General features: G+C 36.2%; 1 protein-coding gene across 2 annotated transcripts in view; it reads left to right on the top strand.

Moving 5' to 3' along the window:
- Positions 1-22,333, top strand: part of LOC306857151 (chemokine-like protein TAFA-1) — a gene marked incomplete at both ends in the record, with an annotated part of 154,599 nt that extends 132,266 nt beyond the window's left edge. The window contains 4 exons of one of the 2 annotated variants that reach the window (XM_079396890.1): positions 1,381-1,521; positions 20,715-20,839; positions 21,399-21,443; positions 22,307-22,333. In XM_079396890.1, coding sequence (XP_079253016.1) covers positions 1,381-1,521; positions 20,715-20,839; positions 21,399-21,443; positions 22,307-22,333 — 338 coding nt within the window. The remainder of the gene's footprint in view (positions 1-1,380; positions 1,522-20,714; positions 20,840-21,398; positions 21,444-22,306) is intronic. The other variant, XM_079396891.1, reaches the window with a different exon arrangement.
- Between the last annotated feature and the right edge of the window lie 1,901 nt (positions 22,334-24,234).

Genomic DNA, 24,234 nt, shown 5'->3' with positions numbered 1-24,234 from the left:
ACTTTGCTGCAGTGCATATCATGTAGCTCCAGATATCCTGTAAAGCGTGTGTGTTAAAGGGCAGGGAGCATGATAATGACTGTGAGGACTTCATAATTGCACTGTCTCGAGGCCTTTTATCAAGAATGAGTTTTGCCTATTTAGTCACATCAGTGTCATACTGTGCTATATGTCTCCACTTTGTCTAAAACACGACGGCACCCTCACCTTCCTGCACTTCCCATAAAAGCCCTTGCTTACATCACATCAGGGTAAAAGGCTTGTCATTTAGATAAGATAATCAACACGCTTCAAGGGCAATTTGCAACGCAGAGAAAAGAAAGAATACATGGTAATTACACAGAAAACCCAGCAGTAAAAGTCTGTAGAAGAGCCTATAATTTTCTCTTTAGAGGCTTTTTACAAGGGCCATTTGCTCTAATGCTTATTTAACTGATGGCTTTGGAAGTTAATCTAATTAAGGAGCCGAGGCTTCATTTTTTTTATTTTATTTTTTTTTATTGCCTTTTAACCCTCAAGGATTTAAGTAAATATGTCTAAAACACACACATGCACACACACACACACCAAAAAAACTCTCCAAAATACCTTTTCTGTGTACAGAAAATTATCTTGATTTTTGTGGCAAATATGTTCTGTTCCCATCTAATTTTTTAAAAGAAATTTCCCCCTCATCTGTCTTTTTATGTGATCGTTGAAAAGAAGCTGAATATTATTGATGGCTAATGGCTAATGATCATCAAGGGGTAAAAAGTGGAAAAGCATAAGATTTCTGAACAGAATATAAATGATATCAGTTGTGTTTGTTGCTTGTATAGTTTAATTTATTAAATATTTTAGATTTTTATATGGTACTTTAACGTGTTAGGGGCAATGAAACGTTTAGCTTAGCCTTAGCTTCTTAATTGTAGCTTTGATTGAAGTTTATGTAATATTGTATTTGTTTATATTTTCATTTTTGCACAAAAGTTAGAAAGTAGATAGTGCAAGATCAAATAATAATTCATCGTAATTAATCCCTGTAAATCATAATTAATCCCTAAAGCAGTAAAACCAGCTGAAACCCTTTTTTTACTTGTACACCATTTACATGAAAATATAAATGACTAGGATTCTCAATATAATTTGAGTAATTGCTGCTCATATTTTGAGTCAGATTTTGGGTGAGGTTGAAGGTTCAAATCAAACCTTCCTTACTGACTGCATTCATGTTTCATGTCTTCCACTGTTGACATCACTTGTGACTGATTTGCTTGTAACTCAGGTGTGTATTGCTGAAATGGGTATTTCTTCAAATATGTGCATCTTTACTGTGTGTCAAAGGTGATGTATCTCATATGCGCCACTGATGTACGTGTGTGTGTGTTTCTGCATCCACAGAGGGAGGAACATGTGAGGTCATTGCAGCACACCGATGTTGCAACAAGAACCGTATTGAGGAGCGTTCCCAGACCGTCAAGTGCTCGTGTTTACCGGGAAAAGTGGCCGGAACAACACGGAACAAACCCTCCTGTGTAGACGGTAGGAATCCAGACCTGACTTCACAGCATCATCACAGTCAAAAAGATCACCTTACCAAAAATGTAGCTCCATTTAAGTGCAAAATCAGGTTTGGATGCCTTTTTCATGATCAGATGTAAGACATTTTTAGGGAAATGTTATGAAAAAATAAAAAGCTTTCTCCAATGAAAGTATCTCATAATATCTCAAATTATCTGACATTTAGGTATCTCAAAACAGGCTAAAGGATTTTTTTGTAAAAAGATGAAACTATGACACAAAAAAATGAACACTGATCCAAACATCAGTGTTCATTTTTCTAACATCAGTGTTCAAGTTGTGCATAAATCACAACTTTTGTTGTTCCTTTTTCTTTTTGAAGCTGCAGCAGGTGTGAAAAGTGCTTTGACAATTCCTGTGTGAGCGTTCGAATATGCAAAAATGAATGCCCATTATAAGTTTAGACAAGCATAATTTGGAATAACAGACTTTCAAAGCTTTCCTCAGGTGACATTTCGCTTCAGCTGTCACCTTGATGTGATTTTAGAGGATTTATTCAAATTTGATGCAAATGCCAAGGGGCCCACATGACCTCTCCACTAAATCAAGATAACCCTGTGCTAACACATTAATAAACAAATATTTAGAAGAAATATATGTACATATACTTTTCTTTGTGTGTCACGAAGCCTGAGGCTCAAGATGTAACACACATATATGTATGTATGAATGTATGTATGTTGTATGTATATATCTCACTTATTCTACTAATATATATATATATACTGTACATAAAGTATATGATGAGTTTTTGGCTCAAGGTCTGCATTTAAAGTCAAACCAGAGGAGTTCAGCTGGGATCAGGACTTGGCTTTCTGCAGACCAGACAAGTTCTTCCACACTGACTGAATCAATCATGTCTTTTTGAACCGTGCCTTATACACAGAGGCACTGTCATGTTAGAATAGAAAAGGGTCCTGTCCAAACTGTTGCTATAATAATTAGAAGCACACAATCCCATAGAATATCATTATATGCTTTAACATTAAGATTTGTACTCATGGAAATTACTGAAGTAGTCAAACCTAAAGTAGTTCATTAGAAGGGGGTGTCCCAATACTTTTGGCTCACTTTTGTGTTAATAGCGACAGTAAATTAGTATTGCACTTGAATTCCCTTTCATCAGAAGAATACAAAACTGTTAAACTTTGAAAGGTCACTTTTTTTACGCTATATCACATTCTCTATTCCTCAGGAGTCTTTTTCAAGCTTCAGATTCTACTCATTTGTCTTTTGAATACTTTCAATATGGTGATTTCACCACCCTGTTCCACAACAGATCGTACTGAATGCCAAACTCTAGGTGGTACGATGCACTAGAGCCGTGCGTCTCTTCGCAGCATACTGATGTGATCTGTGTAATAGCATAAAGAAAGATTCACACTTCATGCCTCCATGCGCGTGTCCTGCAGGGAGGACCAGGTCCCACACATCTGCTAGAGTATCGATCAAGCCAGGCAGCTTGTTGTGTGGGCAGGTGAGATAAAGAACGAAGTTGACAGACCACTGGGCAGTGAGAGGTTGAGTGTCTGGATACAGTCGCCATCTACATATGCTCATAGATATAAGTCACCTCATTATAAATATGCATCCTTTATGTGTGTGATAAGAGTAGGATTTGGATTGTCACATGTTAAGGGTGACGTTTTGACTATGGTCATGATGGTATCTTTGGTACAGAACGCTCTTAAGTCAGGTCAATACACCAGTCAAACACTGCATCCAAATGTGACTACTTCATACTACTGTATATAGTAGGTGAAAAGCAGTATGTACATATATGAAACAGACTCAAACAGTGGACCAAAAGTCCATCAAAGTACCCAGATGAGCTATTGATTCTACCAAGGTTCTGAAGTATACACTTTACTATACTAAGAGGCAGTAAAGCAATATACAAGAGGTCAGTTTGCCAGTTACTTTTCCATTCATGCACCAATGAAAATACTTCCAAAAGAAGTCAAGCACAGCCAACTGTTACACATCTCTGAACAACTCGTGGTGTTTCGTTCCTGAATTATTTTTGAACAAATCGGTTGAGTCAAGGCAGTCTCTGCATCTAAACAAGACTACTTCCCTACTATATAATATTAGGCAAAACAGTTAGCGAAAAGTTCCCAGATATCCCACTACTACTGGTGAGATTCCGAAATCTGATGGACACGTTCTGTCTTGATGCCATAAGAGAGGATTTGTGAATATGCCATAAGTCACATGACAATGACAACATGGCAGATGTACTGCAGTATATCCTGATGTCATTCATAATCCATACAGTTATACTATATAGAACACTTTTTTTAATGGTTGTGAAGTAAGTACTTACTTAGTGTAATACCTACTCAGTCAGTATGTGATTCCAGACTTGTTTAATTCCTGGATGAGTCAGCATTTTTAAACAAATCGCTGAATGAATTATTTTCTGATACAGACAGTCACTTGCCCTACTAACTTAACAATGCAACCTGCAGAAAGAGTCATGATGACACATTACAAAGCTGTATTTGTGTCTCTTTTCAAAAGGCTGCACCCTTCAGACGTTGCTTTGTCAGACATCATTGAGGATGTCTCATTTCAGAAAATTAACCATTATAAATCTCGAATTTCTTCTTATGAGCCGTAAATTCCTGTAATTTCTTTCTTACTTTGAAATGAAGTATCCAACATCAACAAATGTGATGCCTTTCTAAATGAGAGTGTATACCAGCAAAAGTAGCACATTGCCAAGTAATATCATAATACACGTTGTTTGCATGTTTTGTTTCTTATACAGTTGCAAGTCAAGATGTAGTGGTATTCATATTCTTCTTTTCTTTTACAGTTTACAAAAAACAATGCAATGATTTTCTTATTAAGAGAACCTGCATCTCATTTTTGTGCACATCACCAACCACTCATTATGTGAATTATATTATTTAAAAACTTTCCAAAGATGTTTTTGATTCTATCATGTGACATGACAAATGATTCATTTATACTCATTGCTGACATTTTATGCTATTTCAGAAATATTTTTTATTCAAATTAAAGTTTTGACAGAGAAACAAATCGTACATTTTCATTTTATTTAAGGAATAGCAAATTAAGGAATATATTAAGGAATAGCAAAAAATGGTGTTCCAGAAATGAGCTGTTTCCAAGTTACATGCAAGACTTGTTTTCCAGTGTTTGATGCCACATTGATGCATTATGTTGTCTGAACACGAACCTGTGTATCACGTCTGGTCTTTGTGTAAACCAACACAATATTATTATTCATCAGAGTAATACACATGAACAGCTGCGGGAGAGTTTGAGTGAGTGTATATGCTGATTAATGAAGCCTTGTTCTGTTTCTTCTCCATGAAATGGAGACAATAGAGTGATTATACAGATGTGGAGGAAGTTCCAGCTTCCCTCATATGTGGTCTGGCCTGGATATACACTCATCTTCAGCTTGATAGTAATACTGTCTTTATGAGTAACGACTCTGTCAGCTGAGCCTGACAGAGACCTGAGGGCAGACCTGTGGGGAAAGACTCAAACACACTGCTGCTGTCACACACACACACGAGCATGCTTATGCACATAGTCACACCCCACACACATTTAAAGCACACACACTGTTTGTCACCACCTTCTCTCTCTCTATTACACATACACTCACACAATTTGTGTCGCCCTACTAAAATCTGTCAGCGAGTGTGCATGGGGTTCACATCCTTCACACGTGCCAAAGAGAGAGTAGCTAAATTTGGAGAGCCGTCGCCCTCCTGTCATCTGACTTTTTAGAAGTCGTTAGGCAGAGTTATTAATGGATTAACAAAAACATGCATTCTCCTTGTCTTTACACCTGAAGGGTAAACAAACAAAAAACATGAAATTCGTTGTACTGAAAAACTTAATATGTTTAATAGATCTAATTCAAACAGGCAGGGAAACCACAAATTAACAAATTTTGTTTAATGTGGTAATTCTTGCTGTTTAATCAACATCCTAATCTGGTTTGCTGTACTTAACTGCTCTGTTTCCTGGTAGAGTTTCTTGGTTTAGAGGTGTTTTGGGCTTTTTTAATTATAAAAGCTTATAAAAGTGTTTGTTTGGATGTTGGAGTTGTTCTGAAAAACTTTTTTTTTTAAATATATAATTAAAACAGGCAGGGCAGCCACAAATTACCTTAATTTTTTTCATTTGCTAGTAATATTTAGTTATATTTGTTACATTTCTGTAACTTCTTAATGAAAAAAAATGTCTTAAACCAACCAAAGCTGGTCTTAAGTGGTCTGTTGGCTCTTTGGCACTTGTCTCCAGCTAAATCCAGCAAACCAATTTAATATGGATAAAGCAATTTCATTAAATAGATGTTAAAATTGTATTTTATCAGAAGTGCACTAGTTCAAAAACGCTGTTCTCATGGGAAGAAATTTCCTAATAATATATATATATATATATATAAGAAATTATCTCCTTTCTCCACCTGAAGGGTAAGCAATCAAAAAATATGACGAGAGACTAAACATTTGCTAATTTTGTTTCATAGGCTGCTTTTGCATTAAATCTCTGTAACTTAAACTTTAAATCTTAAACCAGCCTAAGATGGTTCTTTCCCCAGGCTAAACACAAGCTCGACTAGGGTGGGAGACCATCTTAAACCAGCTAAGTCCAGCAAACCATTCTAGAATGGTTAAACAGTTTTTATTTCAACAGGACTTTTGCTGTTTCCATGTATGTCAAATCAGAAATAAAAGCTGACTTCAGCTACCAGCTACAGTTTTTTTGGGGCACTAGTCTAGCTAATACAAGCTTTAAAGTAAGCGTAAAATAATTCTATATCATTTACACCATATAATCATGCAACTTTATTACCAAAGCTCTTTTTTGTTTTGTTTTTTGGACATTGCATTGAAAATCCAATTAGTTCAAAATTCTCACAGGAACGATGCTTCTTTTATTAAAAAATTACCAACTTTTTCCACCTGAAGGGTAAACTAAATATTGAGTTCTCTGTGCTGAAAATGTTCATAATATCTGGGCTTAATATATTTAATTTGAACAGGCGGTGAAGACACAGATTAGCTCATTTTGTGTTAGATTGGAGAATGATTGTTTTGAGAGATATGTAGCTGTGTGCATAGAGACAGTGGCACAGTTAGTGGGAGTGTGCTGTCAGATTATCCCAGCATGGGAATTGATTATTAGCTTTGACAAGGAGAACCACGTCCCAGTTATGTCAGGCCCAACAAGACTCTTAGTAAAGAACATCCCTTTTAACATGTCAAATGCAGGGCTTATTCACCACATACACACATACGGGGCTGTTCACATTAAGATTAAATAACCCAGCTTTAGACCCGATTTTGCAGGGTCATAAGCACAAAAAAACCACACTCAGAAATGTTTCATCTTTTGCTAATGCTAATATTGTCTGAAAGTCCACTGTCGTTTCCACTTTTACATCCGTTCTGTTTTTTGTTTTGTTTTTTCAAGCTGTTTTCTGTCCTTTTTCCTCTTTCCTCATTTTTCTGTGTCGTACAGACATTCTCACACACACACACACGCACACACATTTGCCGTAACCATCACTGATGTAGAATGAGCTCTTCTGTTTTGCTGGGGGCCGTTAATGCAGAGCATGACAGGTTGTCATGGTGCATTTGATAGAAGCCCTGCGGAACACACACAAAACCAGATACACTTCAACTGAGCAAAATGACTTCATAAACATAGCTGATCAACACCCACTAAAAGAAAAAAAAAACTATGCATGAGATTATGTATATGCTCCTCCAGACATGCGCAATGAGATTGCAAGACTTCAAACACCGAGCCCAATCAGGATCAGTGATGTGTGCCACCATGAAAACCAGCAAGGGCATTGCGGGATGCAAGCTTTTTAATTACCATTGTGTGTAACTTCATAATTAGAACCACTCTCATAATGTTTCCACATTTGCATATTCTGTCTGTTTGTTTAATCGCAATTAAACTTTGCCCCAGTTCTGAAGATTAATTGCATATTTATGGTGTCATTCGCGTCTCACCTTAATAATGATGTTTTAACAGCGCTTAGTGCTCATCTGAGGCAGAGGCAGTATTTTGACTGCTAGGCGTCCGATGGAAATCTGAAATAATGAACATCAGTGGCACCCTGCAAGGACGGAGCTGTCAGAATCCATGAGCAAGCAGTTCTCTGAGCACCTGGGCAGAAGAACTCTGAAACAGCTCTACCTGTGAGTCAGGTGTCCGCAGAGAGGACAGGTCAGGATTAGAGCAACTCTGCACCAATAAACACAGCCTTTCATTTTTCCACTTGCTTGCTCTTTCTAGATCTCTCTCTCTCTCTGTGTCTGTCTGTCTCTAATGGAAACCCATTTCTGACTCCACTCTACTACTGATACTAATGTAATTGTGACTTTATTCCTCTTAATTGTGACCATAAGTCACAATTGTGGCATGATAGCTCACAACTTATTCACCATGCAAATTTATATCTTTCTAATGAATAGGTCTTGAGCAATTGCCACTTTATATTGTGGCGGTATATCAAACAATTTAGATTTTTCTTCACAATTGCAGGCTTATATCTCACAAATTTGACCTTACTTCTCACAAATGCAAGTATTTTCACAGTTGTGATTTTTTTTCTCTCACAATTGTGACTTTATATGTCACAGTTGCAACTCATTATCTTGTTACTGCAACGTTATTTTTCCCAATTGTGTCATTATATTTCACAATTATGACTTTATATATTACATTTGGGAATTTATATGACAAAATTTGCAGTTGTTACAATTGCCATTTTACTTTACATATCACAATTTCAACCTTTTTCAAAATTGCAAGTTTATGTCTTACAAATGCAGCCTCATATCTCACAACTGACTTTATATATCACAGTTTGAACCTTTTTTATCTCAGTTTTGACTTTATAACACTTGCAACTTTGTCTCACAGTGGCTTCCTGTCTCATAATTGCAATTTTTTACTGCTACCTTTTTTCAGAGGTTTAAACTTGAAATATTACAATTGGGATTTTATATTTAATATTGACATTACTATTACCATTACCGTTGCAACTTCTTTACTCTTGCAACTTTATATCTCATAACTGCATTTTTTAATCTTGTTATTGCAACCTCAGTTGTGACAAAATTCTGACTTTGTATCTCACAATGTGATTTTTTGGACCCTCTAGAATAAGAATGTCCCTTCCCTAATATCACTTGCAGCTGAATAACAACTATCAAATCAAAGTTGTAACTAAAACCTTCTGGCTATTGAGGGATGAGTCTTTCAATATGCCCTGTCCACACTTCCCATGACAGTATGAAGCAGAAAAATACAGGAAAAAAACTGCACAAACAAATTCAGTAGTTTACCAGCAAGTATAAAAAAAAAGTCTAATTCATGTGTTGAGAATCTTCTGAGCCTGTATATAATCAGGCATTGTTTTGTGCATTTATTGAGAGCTGTGGACAGTTTGTCAGCATAATCGACCACACGATGCACTCAACATAACACCACAGCTGAGTCAAGTGTTCCATTAAGAAGAACACACATACACACACATATGGTGAAGCTCACTTTGAAGAAAAGCTGAGGACTCTGAGGTCTATTCATTAAGAGTGGACAGCTTTGACAGGGTCATGATTGAGAAGCCTTACGCTGCTCTTTGAATGTCTAATCAAGCCACACTTCTTCCTCCATATAAAACACTGACTAATGGCGACTAACGGCACTCCATCCCTTCTGAGGCCGGCCTTCACTGACCTTCAGTTGGAGACCTGACCTCGGCTCCCCGTTAATTACACCCGAGGTTCATTAGAGCTGTTCGGCTCGCCCTCTGACCTTATCCGGCTTTATTGCGACCATTACCTGTGCCTACTCAAAAACAAAAACAGTCATTCCGTCCTCACTAAGAGCTCAGCAAAGGCCTTATTTAATCAATCAGGTCATTAACAGACCATTTCTCTGGGCAGGCAGAGAAAGAAAGAGTGGCTGAAGTGGATTTAAAGAGTGAGTTCATTCTTCACTTTGATGACGTTGAGGACAGCAGGGGGTGGGGACAGAGGGGGCTGGCCATTATCTGCACTGATGTATCGATCCAGACCCCGGAGCTGTGAATTAACACCTGCAAGAAAAGCACAAGAATTTAAAGTGTAATTGCTTAGCGCTCTTAATCTCGGCTGGAAGTGATCGATTTAGTGACAATGGGAAAACATGTGCCTCTGAATCCATCCTGGAGTTCCTGGTGTTTTCATATAAAATTCAAAGCTAGATAAATGAGACACTTTTAGGTGCTGGAATTGCCATTATTATTTGGGTGTAATACTTTACAGCTGGGTATATTTTACACTTATAATTAATTCCTTTTAAAATAGTAAAATAAAATATTAAAAGTAATAAAAATAAAATGACAAATAATAATTTATAATTCATTGTAATAGCAATTGAAGTGTTTAAATTAACTTAAAATAGTTGCACATTTTATTCATGTAGTTTATGCACAAGACATTTGTAAATGGTAACATGAGTGCAAATGTGAATGTATTATCTTTTTTTTGCCATTTTTATTTCACATATTTAGTGAAACCATGCAACCACGCCATTCAATTTCATACACAAACAGTAACATGAATGTGAATGTATTGTCTTAGTTTTACTTTGTTTTTTTAAATAAGCTTTATTAATATTTAAAAACTTTGTAAATGTATTTAATATGATAATTATGTAACATTTAAGAATATAAAATATATATACAGTATATATATTTAGGTATTCCTGCTGTCCTAGGAAAAGTTTGTTATATAAGAAAAAAAAGTTTTTCTTCAGTGAAACCATGTAATTATGCCATGTGTTGAATTCCTTCTTATGGTTCCTCAAGGTGCATCCTTCCACAGATGATTGACGGACACTTTGTCACACTCAGTTTTGCTTTTGAATGACCCTGTGTGTGTGTGTGTGTGTGTGTGTGTGTGTGTGTGTGTGTGTGTGTGTGTGTGTGTGTGTGTGTGTGTATGAAGTGTCGCCTCTGCATCAGTGATAGACAACATAGTGTGATGTTAATGACAGACCCTTTGACAGCTTGATTTATTCAATCCCAGGCGACATCTGATACCTGACAGTGCTGCCAACCTGTGTACTGCTCGGGGTCACAGATCTACAAGCACGTCACAAGGTCCACACCTGCTCCCAATCATCCAGTACTTATGATGATCAAGGACCTTCGGCAAACACAACCACAAGCCATTACAACACAAAACAGAAAAACTTAAATTTAAATCAGCCTACCTTTTCCTACACTTCTGCTCGGCAGCGACTCTAAGAAGACAGATGACCAAGAAAGTGAGACCTGGACCCCATGGGTCCTGCTCTGCTCCAATAATCCACTTTTTCTTGCCCTCTCTTGGGAGGAAACACCATCCTGCTGAGGCTACGATGGCAAAAAAGTTGCTGAAGTTGTTACTTTTTGATGGCCGGGAGGACCCAGAAGAGGGCGAGATGCCTGAGGGGACCATATATGGATCAAGGCCTGGTGAGAAAGGCCTGTCTTCAGGCTGAGAAGGTCACATGAATGGGGTCTGGCGTGAATCCAGACGGATAAAAGTCTGAGAGCAAGAGCACTGACCCTGGTGTCCTCTCTCGTGAGCTCTCATCCGCTTGGCAAGTTTGCGATGGAAAGAGAGAGAGCGGGCCATCTGTCAGACGGGTCAAACGCTGGTGCAGCAGACATCAGACCATTTGTCTCACTTTGACTCTGCTGTATCCACACATTTAAGAACTGGCAGTAAGTGCGCTGGAAGTGTCTTCTGGAGTATTACAGAATTTGGAGAGAACCAGTCATGTTTAACATGTTTTGTGTAAACTTGTAAACTTAATATAAGTATACATTATGAAAAGGTGTATAAACTAAATCATTTTTAATTGTATAATTAGCCATATTACCTGGTTTCTGGATGAATCAATAAATCTGTTGAGTGAATGATTCAGTGACTCATTTATAAAATCATACACACATGATATATAAGTGTTCAAGTGTTCAAGCAGGCATGAAGAATGCAACTGTGTAGAAGCAGAACTTTTGATTACCTGATGGAACACACAACATAGTGCTGTAAAAATGCTAAGGTTTTTACAGAGCTTTATCTGCACATTTAGCTGTTCAATCATTTGCACTTAAAAATAAACTAATAAATCTGTTCAGGACATGGCACAACTGTTGTGCTTCACTGATTAAGCAGTTGCAAACAAAATGCATGCTCATCTCTGCACCAATAAATGTGCAACACTTTGTTTTGCTGACAAATTAAATGTTAGTTATAGAGGTGTAGTGCCATTTCTCAGACCTTTCAAGCAGTCTTGCACACTTTCTTGTTGCATGCAGTCGCTTTGAAGACCGCAAGTGTTGATATTGGGACAGGCCAAGTCACTTGTTTTGTTACTTAAATAAATCAATGTTTTGGAATGAATCAGTGTGTGATTCAGAGACACTACATGTTTCATTTGTGAATGAATTAATGTATTTGGAAAGTATCAGACGAATGAATGATTCAGTGACTCATTTGTCGTCGTTGTTTCCCCCTACTGACTAATCAATGTAACCTGCGGAAAGAGTCACCGAGCTATTGACCATTTCAACGGATATTCGGCGGTATAAGGAAGTGACGTCTTTATTCAGGCTCTTGATGCACAGTGGGATTGCAATTAATTTATTTAATCCTGCTGTTTAAAATGTTGAAATTAAAATTAGATCCTTGTTGCTCGGTGGTTGGGTGATCCCTCTGGGCCGGAACTAACATTCATTTATAAATAATTGGAAATTAAAGGGTTAGATGTCTGAGAAACGCACCTGGTTTGCAGCAGTGAAGCGAGAAGCAGGATAGACACTAACGTTAGCAGCTCTAGGATATACAGTGCACATTTCCATTCAGGTAAGCAAAAGTTCTTGTTTTTTCCATTTGATTCTTTGTATTTATTTATGTTAACTCTTCAAGTATGATGCAGCATTGTGTTTTCATCATTGTTTACATATGTGCCATTGCGCCTAGCATTTTGATTCTTTAGTGAAAAAGGCCAAGCTTTTATTTCCGTTTTATTGCAAACGTTATGTGGGCTATAATTAAATATGAGTTCTCATTAGTTATATAGCTTAGCTAGTTATCTTGTCAGCAGATAAATGCAGTGAGTAACATGTTATAGAAATGTATTCTCTAATCTTGAATGTTGAATAGTGAAACTGTTAACTGCAGTTGTTTAGAAAAGCTAACGGAAAACATTTTTTATCACTTATGCTTGTCTAATGTTAATTCCAATATGTACTGATGTATTAAACAATAATAGTATTATTTGTAAATATTGTGCATTAAATAAAATAATAGTTTTTCTACTTTTGTCTTTAGGAAAGCCTTCATCTGTAATGTAAGACACATAAGACAGGGAGTGCTACAGGGAGACAGGACAGTGCCAAACCACATGTGACCATATGAACACCCAGATGTGTTTGAGAACTTGAGGATGAAATGCAATGTAGTACTCAAAGCTGCTCATGGTCAGCCTGCTGCTTTTGATATTGATCACATATTAATAAATATGCTGGAAACAGTCTCTGTCTTTTGTTAATATGCAGTACTGGTCAAATGTCTGGACGCATTACTATTTTTTATGTTTTTGAATGAAGTCTCTTATGCTTATCAAGTCTCCATCTATTTGATCAAAAATACAGACAAAATCAGTAATATTGTCATATATTACAATTTAAAATAATGTTTTTTCTTTATATTTATTTCTGTGATGCAAAGCTGGATTTTGATCAGCCATTACTCCAGTCTTAAGTGTCACATGATCCTTCAGAGATCATTCTAATGTGCTGATTTGATATTTGGTTATTGTCAGTGTTGGAAACAATTGTGCTGCTTAATATTTTTTCTAGAACCTGGGATACTTTATACAGTATTGATCGATTGAATCCTGACAGGGATTTTCCAAATTATAGAAATATCACTTTTTAAAATTGCTGAATAAATGTATTCATATTCTTTAAAAAAAAAAAATACTGACCCCAAAGTTTTGAACAGTTGTGCATGTTGTTACAAAACATTTCTATTATAAATAAATGCTGTTCTTTTATTCAAAGAATACTAAAATTATCTTAGTTTATAAAGAAATATTAAGCAGCACGACTTTTCCCATCACTGATAATAAATCCGCATATTAGAATGATTTCTGAAGGATCATGTGACACTGAAGACTGGAGTAATTATGTTGAAAATTCAGATTTGATCACAGAAATTAATTATATTTTAAAGCATATTAAAATAGAAAAACATTACATTTAAATATAAATATTTTGTCTATATTTTTGAGCAATTAAATACAGATTTGATGAGCATTGGAGACTTATTTCAAAAACATTAATAGTGGCCACACTTTTTACCTGTATGTGTGTTTACAGTAAATATGCATAAAAACATACATACCCACATATATACTGTATGTAGTGTGTGTGTGTGTGTGCATTTATTAATCTGCATGTAGGCTACACTTTTATCTTTAAAAAAAAAAAAAACTCATGATGGCTCAGATAGAGCATTCAAATGCTCTCTAGCACTGTTCCACAGCAACAAACTTGACCAAACTAAGCACACATTATAAAACGAATGAAATCAGTAATAATGGCATGAAGTGATTAGCTTACTAGTATTCATTTAGTGTTGTAATAAACATGCATGTTCTGTAAAGCTGCAGTGAAACGATATGTATTGTGAAAAGCGCTGTACAAATAAAAATGAATGCTTAGACGTACAGACTGACCCAGCAATGCAAGTGAAATGTCCACCAAAAACCTCCCCGGACATCTTAGCACAAACCATGATAAGATCGTAAGTGTAACTGTTTGTCTTGCTTCAGTTTAACCGGACATAAGACTGATGTCATCCATTGTACAAACAAATGATCTTTGTAAGTTTGCACCTCAGTCATATTTAAAGGGTAATTTTTTTTAATTTTTTTTTTAAATACCTAACTTGCGTTTTCGCTAGACTTAAAAAGGATGCACTGTAGGTTTTGATAGATCTTAGATTTAAAAATGGCGCTACCGGAAATGCTTCAGGACCAGACATGCACAGTAGCGTTCCAACGCCTTTGTTATTGTTTACGTCTTTTAAATGGTCTATATCAGCACTTTTGGAACACGTTCAGCCAATCAAATCCGAGGACCAGAACTAACTGTTGTATAGTCAAATCTATATCTAGCAGTCTTAAAGTACAGGTGTTGTCCTGAATATGTAGCTACCTTGTCCAGAATGTAGCTACATTCTGCTCAGACGGTACAAGCCTGAGTGCCCTGAAAACAATTCTCTTTTTGTAGAAAAAAAAAGTCTCACATTTCATACTCGCTTTTAGGCCAGAGTTTTAATCTTGGCTTCAGTGATTCCATCATTGCTGTGTTCCGTGGAATTGATTTCTTTTTCTCTTGTTTGCCTTTTTGCTGGTATTGCTTCACTATTTTTCAAATGGCTTCAACATTTAGAGAATGAGTGTGAATATCAATCCTTCACTGCCTGGTAATAAAAAAAAAAGGCTGGTTGGTTCTTCTCGACGTATGAGCTCAGGAACATTAATTTTGAGAACAAGCACCCTTTGGCAAAACACCTGTGCAGTATCTGCTTTCAAAAAAAAATGTAACATTTTGTGTAAAGTGTGTCATTCCGCGTTTCAGATCTATTTTTCACAGTTTCAACTGGTTTGATCACTCAGGTGGGTGCTTTCATTAGTTTTTTCGATGAAACATGCCATGTACTGTATTTTGAAGATGGACTATGATAACAAAATTATCTCATCTCCTCCGTGGATGACTAACTGCAGGCATTCGTCCATTCGTATCTTTAACCTAGGAAGAACAGAGAAACACCCCTGCTGACCGCTAATTACTTTGTGATTAAGATGGCACACAGTAAAACTGAGCTGTACAGAAAAGTGAAAGGTAAAGGAGCAGGAAGAGTCCGTGGTAATCACTCTCCATCCTGTTCAGACCAGAGGGAGTTTAGTGTTTAATGAACCTTGGGCTAGTGTGTGCACCGCACATGAGAGTGAGGAATTATGGGACAGATTACGCAGAGTTTGGGTATCTGTTGCTACAGTATCTACAGTAGGTGGTGTAGTCAAATTGTATTCTATGTGAATGCTTTCTGACCTATAGTGGAGGCTCAGTGGGTAAAATGAATGACTACCAACAAAGGGAACAAGTGTTTTGAACAAATAGTGCTGCAATTTGAGAAAAAACTATCTTTAGATAAATAAATAACCTGCACTGTCATTTTCAGTAGTTTTGACACAGAAAAACATTAGCATTACAGGGCTTGCAAAATTTCAAAATCCCTGGTAACCCTTTGGGCAGGTACTCTTCAGATTTTGGTAGCCCGAAAATTAATTTAACTAGCCCAAATAAAATAAAGACCATAAATGTCAATCAAAAACATTTTCAATACACAAATATCAACGAATATCAAATTATTACGAATATACAAAATAATTTCTTATACCGTTTAACGTATTTAAAACTGTCTAAGGCCTTAAAAATAAAATTTTTTAAAAAAATCTAATTTAAGGACCCGTGGGAGCAATGTTCCCTCTAATTTTTTTTCTTCCTGAGCAAAACTTTTCTCTATTGAGTGGACATTTCGGGCACCTGAGCAAAAGTATTCTTTATACCAGACCTGTACAGCATGCACACAAAAAAAGTGTGTAACTTTTAACTTTAATGTGCTATTTATATTTGATTTGACCCTTGATGTAACTAAATGATGTACATTTTAGGTTACCTGAGAAAACATTTTTACTGTAAAATACACTGCAGTTCAAAAGTTTGGATCAATAAATTTTTTTAAAGAAGTTTTTTATGCTCATCAAGGCTGTATCTATTTGATAAAAATACTGAATATTATTTCAAAAAATAATAATGTGAAATATTATTGCAACTTAAAATAAATGTTTTCTATTTTAATATACTTTTAAATTTAATTAATTCCTGAGAAGCAAAGCAGTATTTTCAGAGTCACATGATCCTTTAGAAATCATTTTAATATGCTGATTTTTAATCAATGTTGGAAACAGTTGGACTGCTTTTTTATTTTTTTATTATACTGTATTTTTGGGACCTGTGATATTTGTGATAAAAAAAAAAAAAGTTAAAAAGAACAGTGTTTAGTCAAAATAGAGATTTTGTGTTACAATTTAACTATTCAAAAGTTTGGGGTCAGAATTTTTTTTATTTCTTTTTTAAAGAAAATTAAAGAAAGTTAAATAAACTTTATTCAGCAAGGATGTGTTAAATGGATAAAATAGATAGTTAAGACTTCTATTGTTAGAAAATATTTCTATTTTTTATAAATGCTGTTCTTTTAAACGTTTTATTAATCAAAGAATCAAAGAAAAAAGTAACAGAGGTTCCATAAAAAAATATTAAGCAGCACAAACAGTTTCAACATTGATAATAAATCAGCATATTAGAATGATTTCTGAAGGATCATGGGACTCTGAAGACTGGAGTAATGATGCTGAAAATTCAGCTTTGATCACAGAGATGAATGCTATTTTAAAGTATAGGTATTAAAATAGGAAACCAATATTAGAAATTGCAATAATATTTCACTATATCACTGTTTTTTTCTGTATTTTTGAAATGAATACAGCCTTGAGCAAGAGACTCAAAGTCAAAGACTCAAAAACAAGGTCAATTATTTATCAGGTTTATAATATAGCCCTAACATAATATATTATCAAAACAAACTATTTCAAACTATAAATTGATAGAATGGAATAGAATACAAACTTAAGCTGAGATCTGTAAGTTAAATATATAAAAAACATGAACATATGAATTCTTCTATAGCTGTCTAAACATGGTTATGAAGTACAGTTTGTACAATACTCTTGTGTGTGACTGTACGTTTCAGAGTTTTGTTACCATTCTTTGCCCATCCGCCGCTATTTCCAGCACTTAATCAAGCCACTCTTCTTTAATGCATGAGGATGTTTTATTTCTCATGTCATTGCGTTTGCGTTGTCTCTCGTGTTGAGCGCACTTCAACCATTGAAGTAATCAGTTTCTACAGCGACTCATTTGGTGCACATCGTTCTCTTTCTATGAAACCTGTAAACCGTCACTGGTTCTAACTCTGTCGTGACCTCAGCTCAATAGTGGTTTGCCCGAGCATTGCTATTCTTTCCCTTTTACTGGCGGCATTTAATCAAATGGCTTCCCAACTCATTTTTGTGTGAGCGAGGCACATTATTTCTTCTGCGCGGCCGCGGTGGAAGAAGAACGCGGTCGTGCGCGCGCTCAGCTAAGAGGGAACATTGCGTGGGAGCCCTGTATTTAAGGTAGCCCGTCGGGCAGGGCAGTGATAAATTTTGGTAGCTCGACTGGAAAACACAATAGCCCCGGGACGTCGGGCCCTGCATGTTAGCTATGCTGATATATTCAAACATACTCTCTGAAAAATAAAGGTCCTTAAAAGGTTCCTCACAGCGATGCCATAGAAAAACCATTTTTTGGCTCCACAAAGAACCATTCAGTCAGTCTTTAAAGACCCATCTCTTTCTTACCGTTTTATAATCTGAAGAACCTTCTTATGCCACAAAGAACCTTTTGTGAAACAGAAAGGTTCATCAGATGGTAAAAGTTCTTTATGGAACCATTTAGACAAAAAAAAAGGTTCTTCTATAGCATAGTGAAACAACTTTATTTTTATAGTGTACATTATAGTGTTTTTTTTTAACAAGCTGTGGACACTGAATGTCTTTCACAGATGGATGAACCAGTTTACTAAAATGAACCGTCCGAAAGAATCAGTTCGCTCAGTATCACTACTTTCTTGAGGTATATTGAACACAAGGAGTTTTATTGACATCCTTATGTGGTTTAAACACATACTGAGGTGATACATGTCAGTAAGTTACTAGTTAAGTAGGTACTGTAACTTTCCATAAACTCTCTGATTTTTATCCATGTTTATTTATCATAGTAAAGAGATGCTGCTGATATTCAAGGCTTGCTTTTTTTCTCCACAAACATGAAGATTTCTTTTATATGTAAGTTTTATCAAATTACTGGAACTTGGATGTAACCCACTTGCACACCTATACCTACCAAAAGTGCAAGCTGTGTTTCCGGCTTTCCTCAGAGAAGTGAGAAAAGTAGAATGAGGGTTTCAAAAAGACTGAAAATCAGCTGTTAAAACCTGAAAGATGTAAAGCAGTGAGTTAAGAGTCTGTTTGTCAGGAGAAAGAAGTCAGGCTCTGCTCGGATTTATCTCAGTAGCGAGCGAGGATTGCGCTAAGACTTTATATTGATTAATTTTTACCTTTTAACCTTGGTGACAGACAGCAAAGATCGTGTACAGAATAATGAAATCTAAGTTGGACTTTTAACCTTCAAATCTCAAACCATTTACCTCAGAAAATCCTCTTCACTGCAGCAGAACAAAAACAGTAGAGAAGATGGTTTGTTGGTAGGCAGACCTAAAAGGGATAGTTCAGCCAAAAATGATGCTTTTGTCACCCTCATATTGTTCCAATATGCTTTCTTCTGTGAAATTAAAAGAAATATATTTTGGGATATTTGTCGGAAAAGTACTGTAAATAGTAAGTACCTTTTTGTGTGCAGAAGAAATTAAGTCATACAAGCACATGACAGTTTTCATTTTGGAAATATGTTTTAAGTAAGGAAAGGAACTTTTTTTTAAGGTTTAACCTTATAAACATAAAATAAAAATGAAATAGACATGAACAATGTGAGCTGAAATATACACTGGATTTGACATAGATTGACTTAAAAAAAAATTTTTTTTTAAATCAATAGTTAAACAAATGCACTAACAGCTAGAGGACTGTCAATGTCTAGAAGAAATAAACCTTTAAACTACTGTACATATGACCAGTGCAGCAAAAGTGATGTTTTCAAACTCTTGGTTTAAAAAAATACCTTTCATATCTTTATACTGTGTTTTATTTAAAAAATATGGTCATTGAAATGATTTGCCACTGTGATGTTGGTTTGAAATAGAAGCTACACTAAATCTATGCAAAACATTTCGACAGCTTGTTTTGTCGAGGGAAAACAGTGACTTGAGGAAGCCTCCATTTCTGTCGTCATCACGTGTCTTCCTATCTTCCTCCTCCTTCTGTTGTGTGTAACAGTGAATGCTCCCACAAACAAATACATACTCAAAACCCATGCTGATTAGAAGTGGGCTATTTTTTATTCATGTTTTGCTTTTAGCCTGAGAGAAGCTATTCAGCAAATGTTATACAGCGAATATTTATGTCAAAACATACTGAATGCCTTTTTAATTCAATGTAATATCAAAGTAAAATGTGTGGCTTGTCACATTGCACTTAAACTTGAGTTACCACGTTACCAATTATAAACTAAACAGTGCTTGCCTTATTAAATATTCATGCGCTTTGTTCGGTCACAGAAACTTTCACGTGCTTCATCAGTTAAAGCATAACAAGGCATAGCGGATTTACATGGTGACATTTCCACAGACGGACAATCAAATTAAAACCGGTCACATACTTGTTGATAGTTCAGTCAATGTTATTGCCCTCATAAATATGCAAATAAGAATTGTATCCCAGGGTTTACAAAAGTGCTGTGAGAAATCTTGAAACCTGAATGTCTAGGATTCATTTCCAAACTCATGATAAATTATTAACAGCATGAGACAAGATAACCCATAATTAGAATGTTTAGAATAGCCCTAGTTAACTGTTTAAAGTGCTAAAAGCCAAGAATTGTCACATTGCTAAAGATGAATTTAATAAATAAGATATAGGGTGCAACGGTGCTAAAGGTGTGCCAGGATAAAATAAGCATTTGCTTTTATTCTCCTCTAAATCATCTGATGGCACAAAACTTGCCACAACACTTTCCTAAACATCAGTGTTTCACTATGTGCATGGAAATTTTACTGAACGTTTTGAACATGAAATTAATTTAGATAATATGCACAAAGTACATTGCACCATTACTGTTCAATAAAAACATATTTTGTTCTGCAATCATGCACTATGGGAGTAGTGTAAACCCCGCTGTACACTATGTTTAATTTGTCCACATGTTTGAAACTCTTTTTCTTGTGTGTGTGTGTGTGTGTGTGTGTCTGCAGCCTCCATTGTGATTGGGAAGTGGTGGTGTGAGATGGAGCCATGTCTGGAGGGAGAGGAGTGTAAGACACTACCAGACAACTCCGGCTGGATGTGTTCCTCTGGGAACAAGATCAAGACCACAAGGGTGAGCACATCACTTCACACACTTACAAACACACACACATAGTATATATATATTTTATTTTTTTTTTTTGAAAAAAAAAAAACATTAAAAGAAAAGTGAAATGTTAAATCAAATATAAAAATAGTCATTACCGGTTAAATGATTCAGTGACAAAAAGGATTGTCTTATAAGACCAAGGGACGCATGTAACTCTGCACCTCTCTAACCTGTTTATTCCTATTCTAATACAATGTGCGTGTTCAGACAACACATCTTCTTCATTTAGACCTAATGCAGCATTATAAAGATGCTGTGCTGAGTTCGACTTAAGAAATAAAAAACTAAATAAGTTCAGGACATCAAGACACAAGTCAGGCAAAAATAAACTAAACTCTGACAGGAAGTACGCAGGACACAATATTAAAACTTGATGAGCAGATCAGTATTCCCATACGCTGATTCAGTAGAGAGGTGACAGATAGCGGATCTGTGAGAGTCATGTGACAGTGAACACAAGTAGATAGTGTTACAGGGGGGTTGGTCCCTCCTTGGCATCTGCACGTGTTTAAACTATCCCAAGCCCTGCTTATCCGATGCTGGCTGGATGATTTTCGAGATTTCCCAGGTAAGATCATGCATACAAACATAATGAACCAGAGAAAGCATCTCTTGAATTATTAGTGTAAAAGTATTTAAACAGAATTAATAAAATAATTAATGCCCACTTGTATCAAGCAAGGAAAGTTTTTGCAAAAATTAAAATTGTTGTTATTTACTCACACTCGTGTTTTTTCCGATGCTCTTCCCTCACAACAGTGGCAAGACTAGGAACTTTCAAGCTCCAAAAAAGTCAAAAGAAAAACATCAGAAAAGTGCTATTATCTGCTAGAGGAAATGGTAATCAGACCTTATTTACTGATTATTAATAATTCAAAATGCAATATTCAGTGATAATCCTGCCCTAAAGCTTACATCTAGACCAGGTTTGCATTAATTTTTGCACAAATTCAAAAATGAAATGCCATGTTTGTTTGCTACACAAGCAAGTATCAGTGCTGAAGCATCTAATGCACCATTTTTGATTCAGGATTATGAAAACTTTGTTAAAGATGAAGTTAATGCTTTTTAAACATTCAGTCTTTACCTCACAAAAGCTACAGTATTATATAGAATATAGCATACAAATCATGTCAACTGCTAATTTTTTGTTCTTATTTGGAGATTGACAGCTCATTGTTTGCCAATAGTTGCATAGCAATTCTTCAACGATTTCTACTTTTTGGTTTGGGGTGACATGAAGGTGAGTAAATGATAACAGAAATGACATTTTAAGGTGAATTTTTCCTTTATCTCTAATTGAGAATGAATAGAAAAGAACTTTAAAGAAACAACCAAATTTATCCATCTGGTGGAAATTAGAGCAGAGGTAATTGGCAAAGAAAACCCACTCCTGATATTAACCCCCACCCCTCATATCTTTCTTCCCAGAACACCCAGCCATATTCAACTTTTTAGCTCTGAGGGCCACCGAAGCTGGCTCGCCAGAAGCTCTGCGGTGTTCTTCTCCTCATCAAGGTTGGCATTTCCATTTTTTTTAAACATCTTGAGCCATATGATTAGGCTTGCACATTTTAATCACTGCTCATCAACATCATTACACTCCCAAACCTAATTATTGCTGAGTCAGTGTTTGTGTTTGTGAGTGTGTTTATATGCTGCGGATGATTAAAAAGCCACAAATATATTCCTCCTCCAGTGTCTATTCTCCCGTCAGCGTAATTTATAAGTGTGCGCACACACAAACATAATGAAAAATGTGAACACGGCAGTCGGCACAGTAATTACCAAATAGAAACCGATGAAGTAACAGATGCACAAGCAAACCGTCTTTGTTGTGTGTAGTCACACACTCCAAAACATCCTGTGCCATTGTACTAATGCAGCATAATTGCGTGCATGCAAACACGCAGTCACACGCACCCAGGGACAGGCTGAAACTAATGAGCGTGCAAACACACACACAGCGAAAAGGGCTCAAGCGTGACCGTGTAGTCGGTAATAAGTGCATAATGCTGAAATCAGTATTTTGCCTCGTCGTTTGCTTGTATTGTCTGCCGTTTTGTACGCTCGTAAGCATGGTGAGGATTTGATTACCATGTTTATTTGTGGGTTCCCCAGTGTTATCCCATTTTCTTTGAGGTGTGCAGGGTGTGTTTGTGCATGTGTGTGTAGGTGTGTACTTCCTGTAACCTCCTAGCCTGGAGTGTCTGATCTGCCCCACTGGAGTCTTGGTATCTGTTTGAGTCCAGCACTGGCTTTTTATAAACACCTTTGACCATCTTGCTGGCTCAGTCACCTTCATCCCCCATCCCAACCCAGCAACTCCCTCCCGGCCCTTTCAAGGCAATCTAATCATGTTTGTCTATGATCAGAACAAACAAAAAGAAAAAGCTATATGCTAAAACCGTCACTTGCAGTATTTTTTTGCTCTGAAAACTACGGTTTAAGCACTCACGCTTACACACACAAGCTTGTTTACTCACAAACGCTGGTGTGGTGTCATTCTCATTTTTTTTTTTTTTTTTTAATTGGCATGTGAGTAAGAAAAAGCCAAAGCGTGTGCCTGACACCCTTTTTTCTCTTTTTTTCTTTATGTCTTACAGAGAGGGATCCCTCCTTGCCTGTAGCTCCAGACAAGGCAGGCCTCTTTTGAGGAAGGCACACAGTGAAAGTGGCTGAGAGACACCCTCGCCCTGCATATACCTACGTTTACCTGTTCCTACTGGCTATATCATTCCGTTCCTTAAAATACAACTGAAATTGATGCGTAAACAATGAAGACAAGGTTTATGTAACTTCATCTGCCTCATTTGAGAGGAGAGACGGACTCAACCTGTCACTATTGTATGGCTGTGAGCCATTTTCTCCAGGCTGGATAAATCACCTCAGGATTGGCCCTTAAATCCAACGTCAGAGGACAATGTCAGAGGATAAGCATTCTAATCTCATTGGTACTCATAGGTATCCATACATACATTTGGATAGATGGTGAAGTGTACAATATGGACATATTGACAGCATCTAAAATGTATTTACTTGTGCAGAGATTTAGAAACATTAATATATGATTAATTTATATATTATATTTATATTATCCACCTCTGTATAGTTAAACTTTACAACTATAGACATTTTGAGCCCATAACCCCACAAATAAAAACTGGAAAAAAGGAATATGCAGCTAAATGTACAATGACAATAATTTTAATTACAATTTACCATACTATTATATTGATATTTTCTTTAATTTAATTTGAATTTTATTTTTTTGGGCCTTTTTACCTTTGCCTACAGGACAGATCAGAACTGACTGGAAGCTAAGTGAGAGAGAGAAAGAGAGAGATAGGGGCGGGATC

This window comes from Barbus barbus, assembly GCF_936440315.1.
Source record: "Barbus barbus genome assembly, chromosome: 37".
Classification (NCBI taxonomy): domain Eukaryota; kingdom Metazoa; phylum Chordata; class Actinopteri; order Cypriniformes; family Cyprinidae; genus Barbus; species Barbus barbus.
This window is presented reverse-complemented; position numbering and strand designations above follow the sequence as displayed.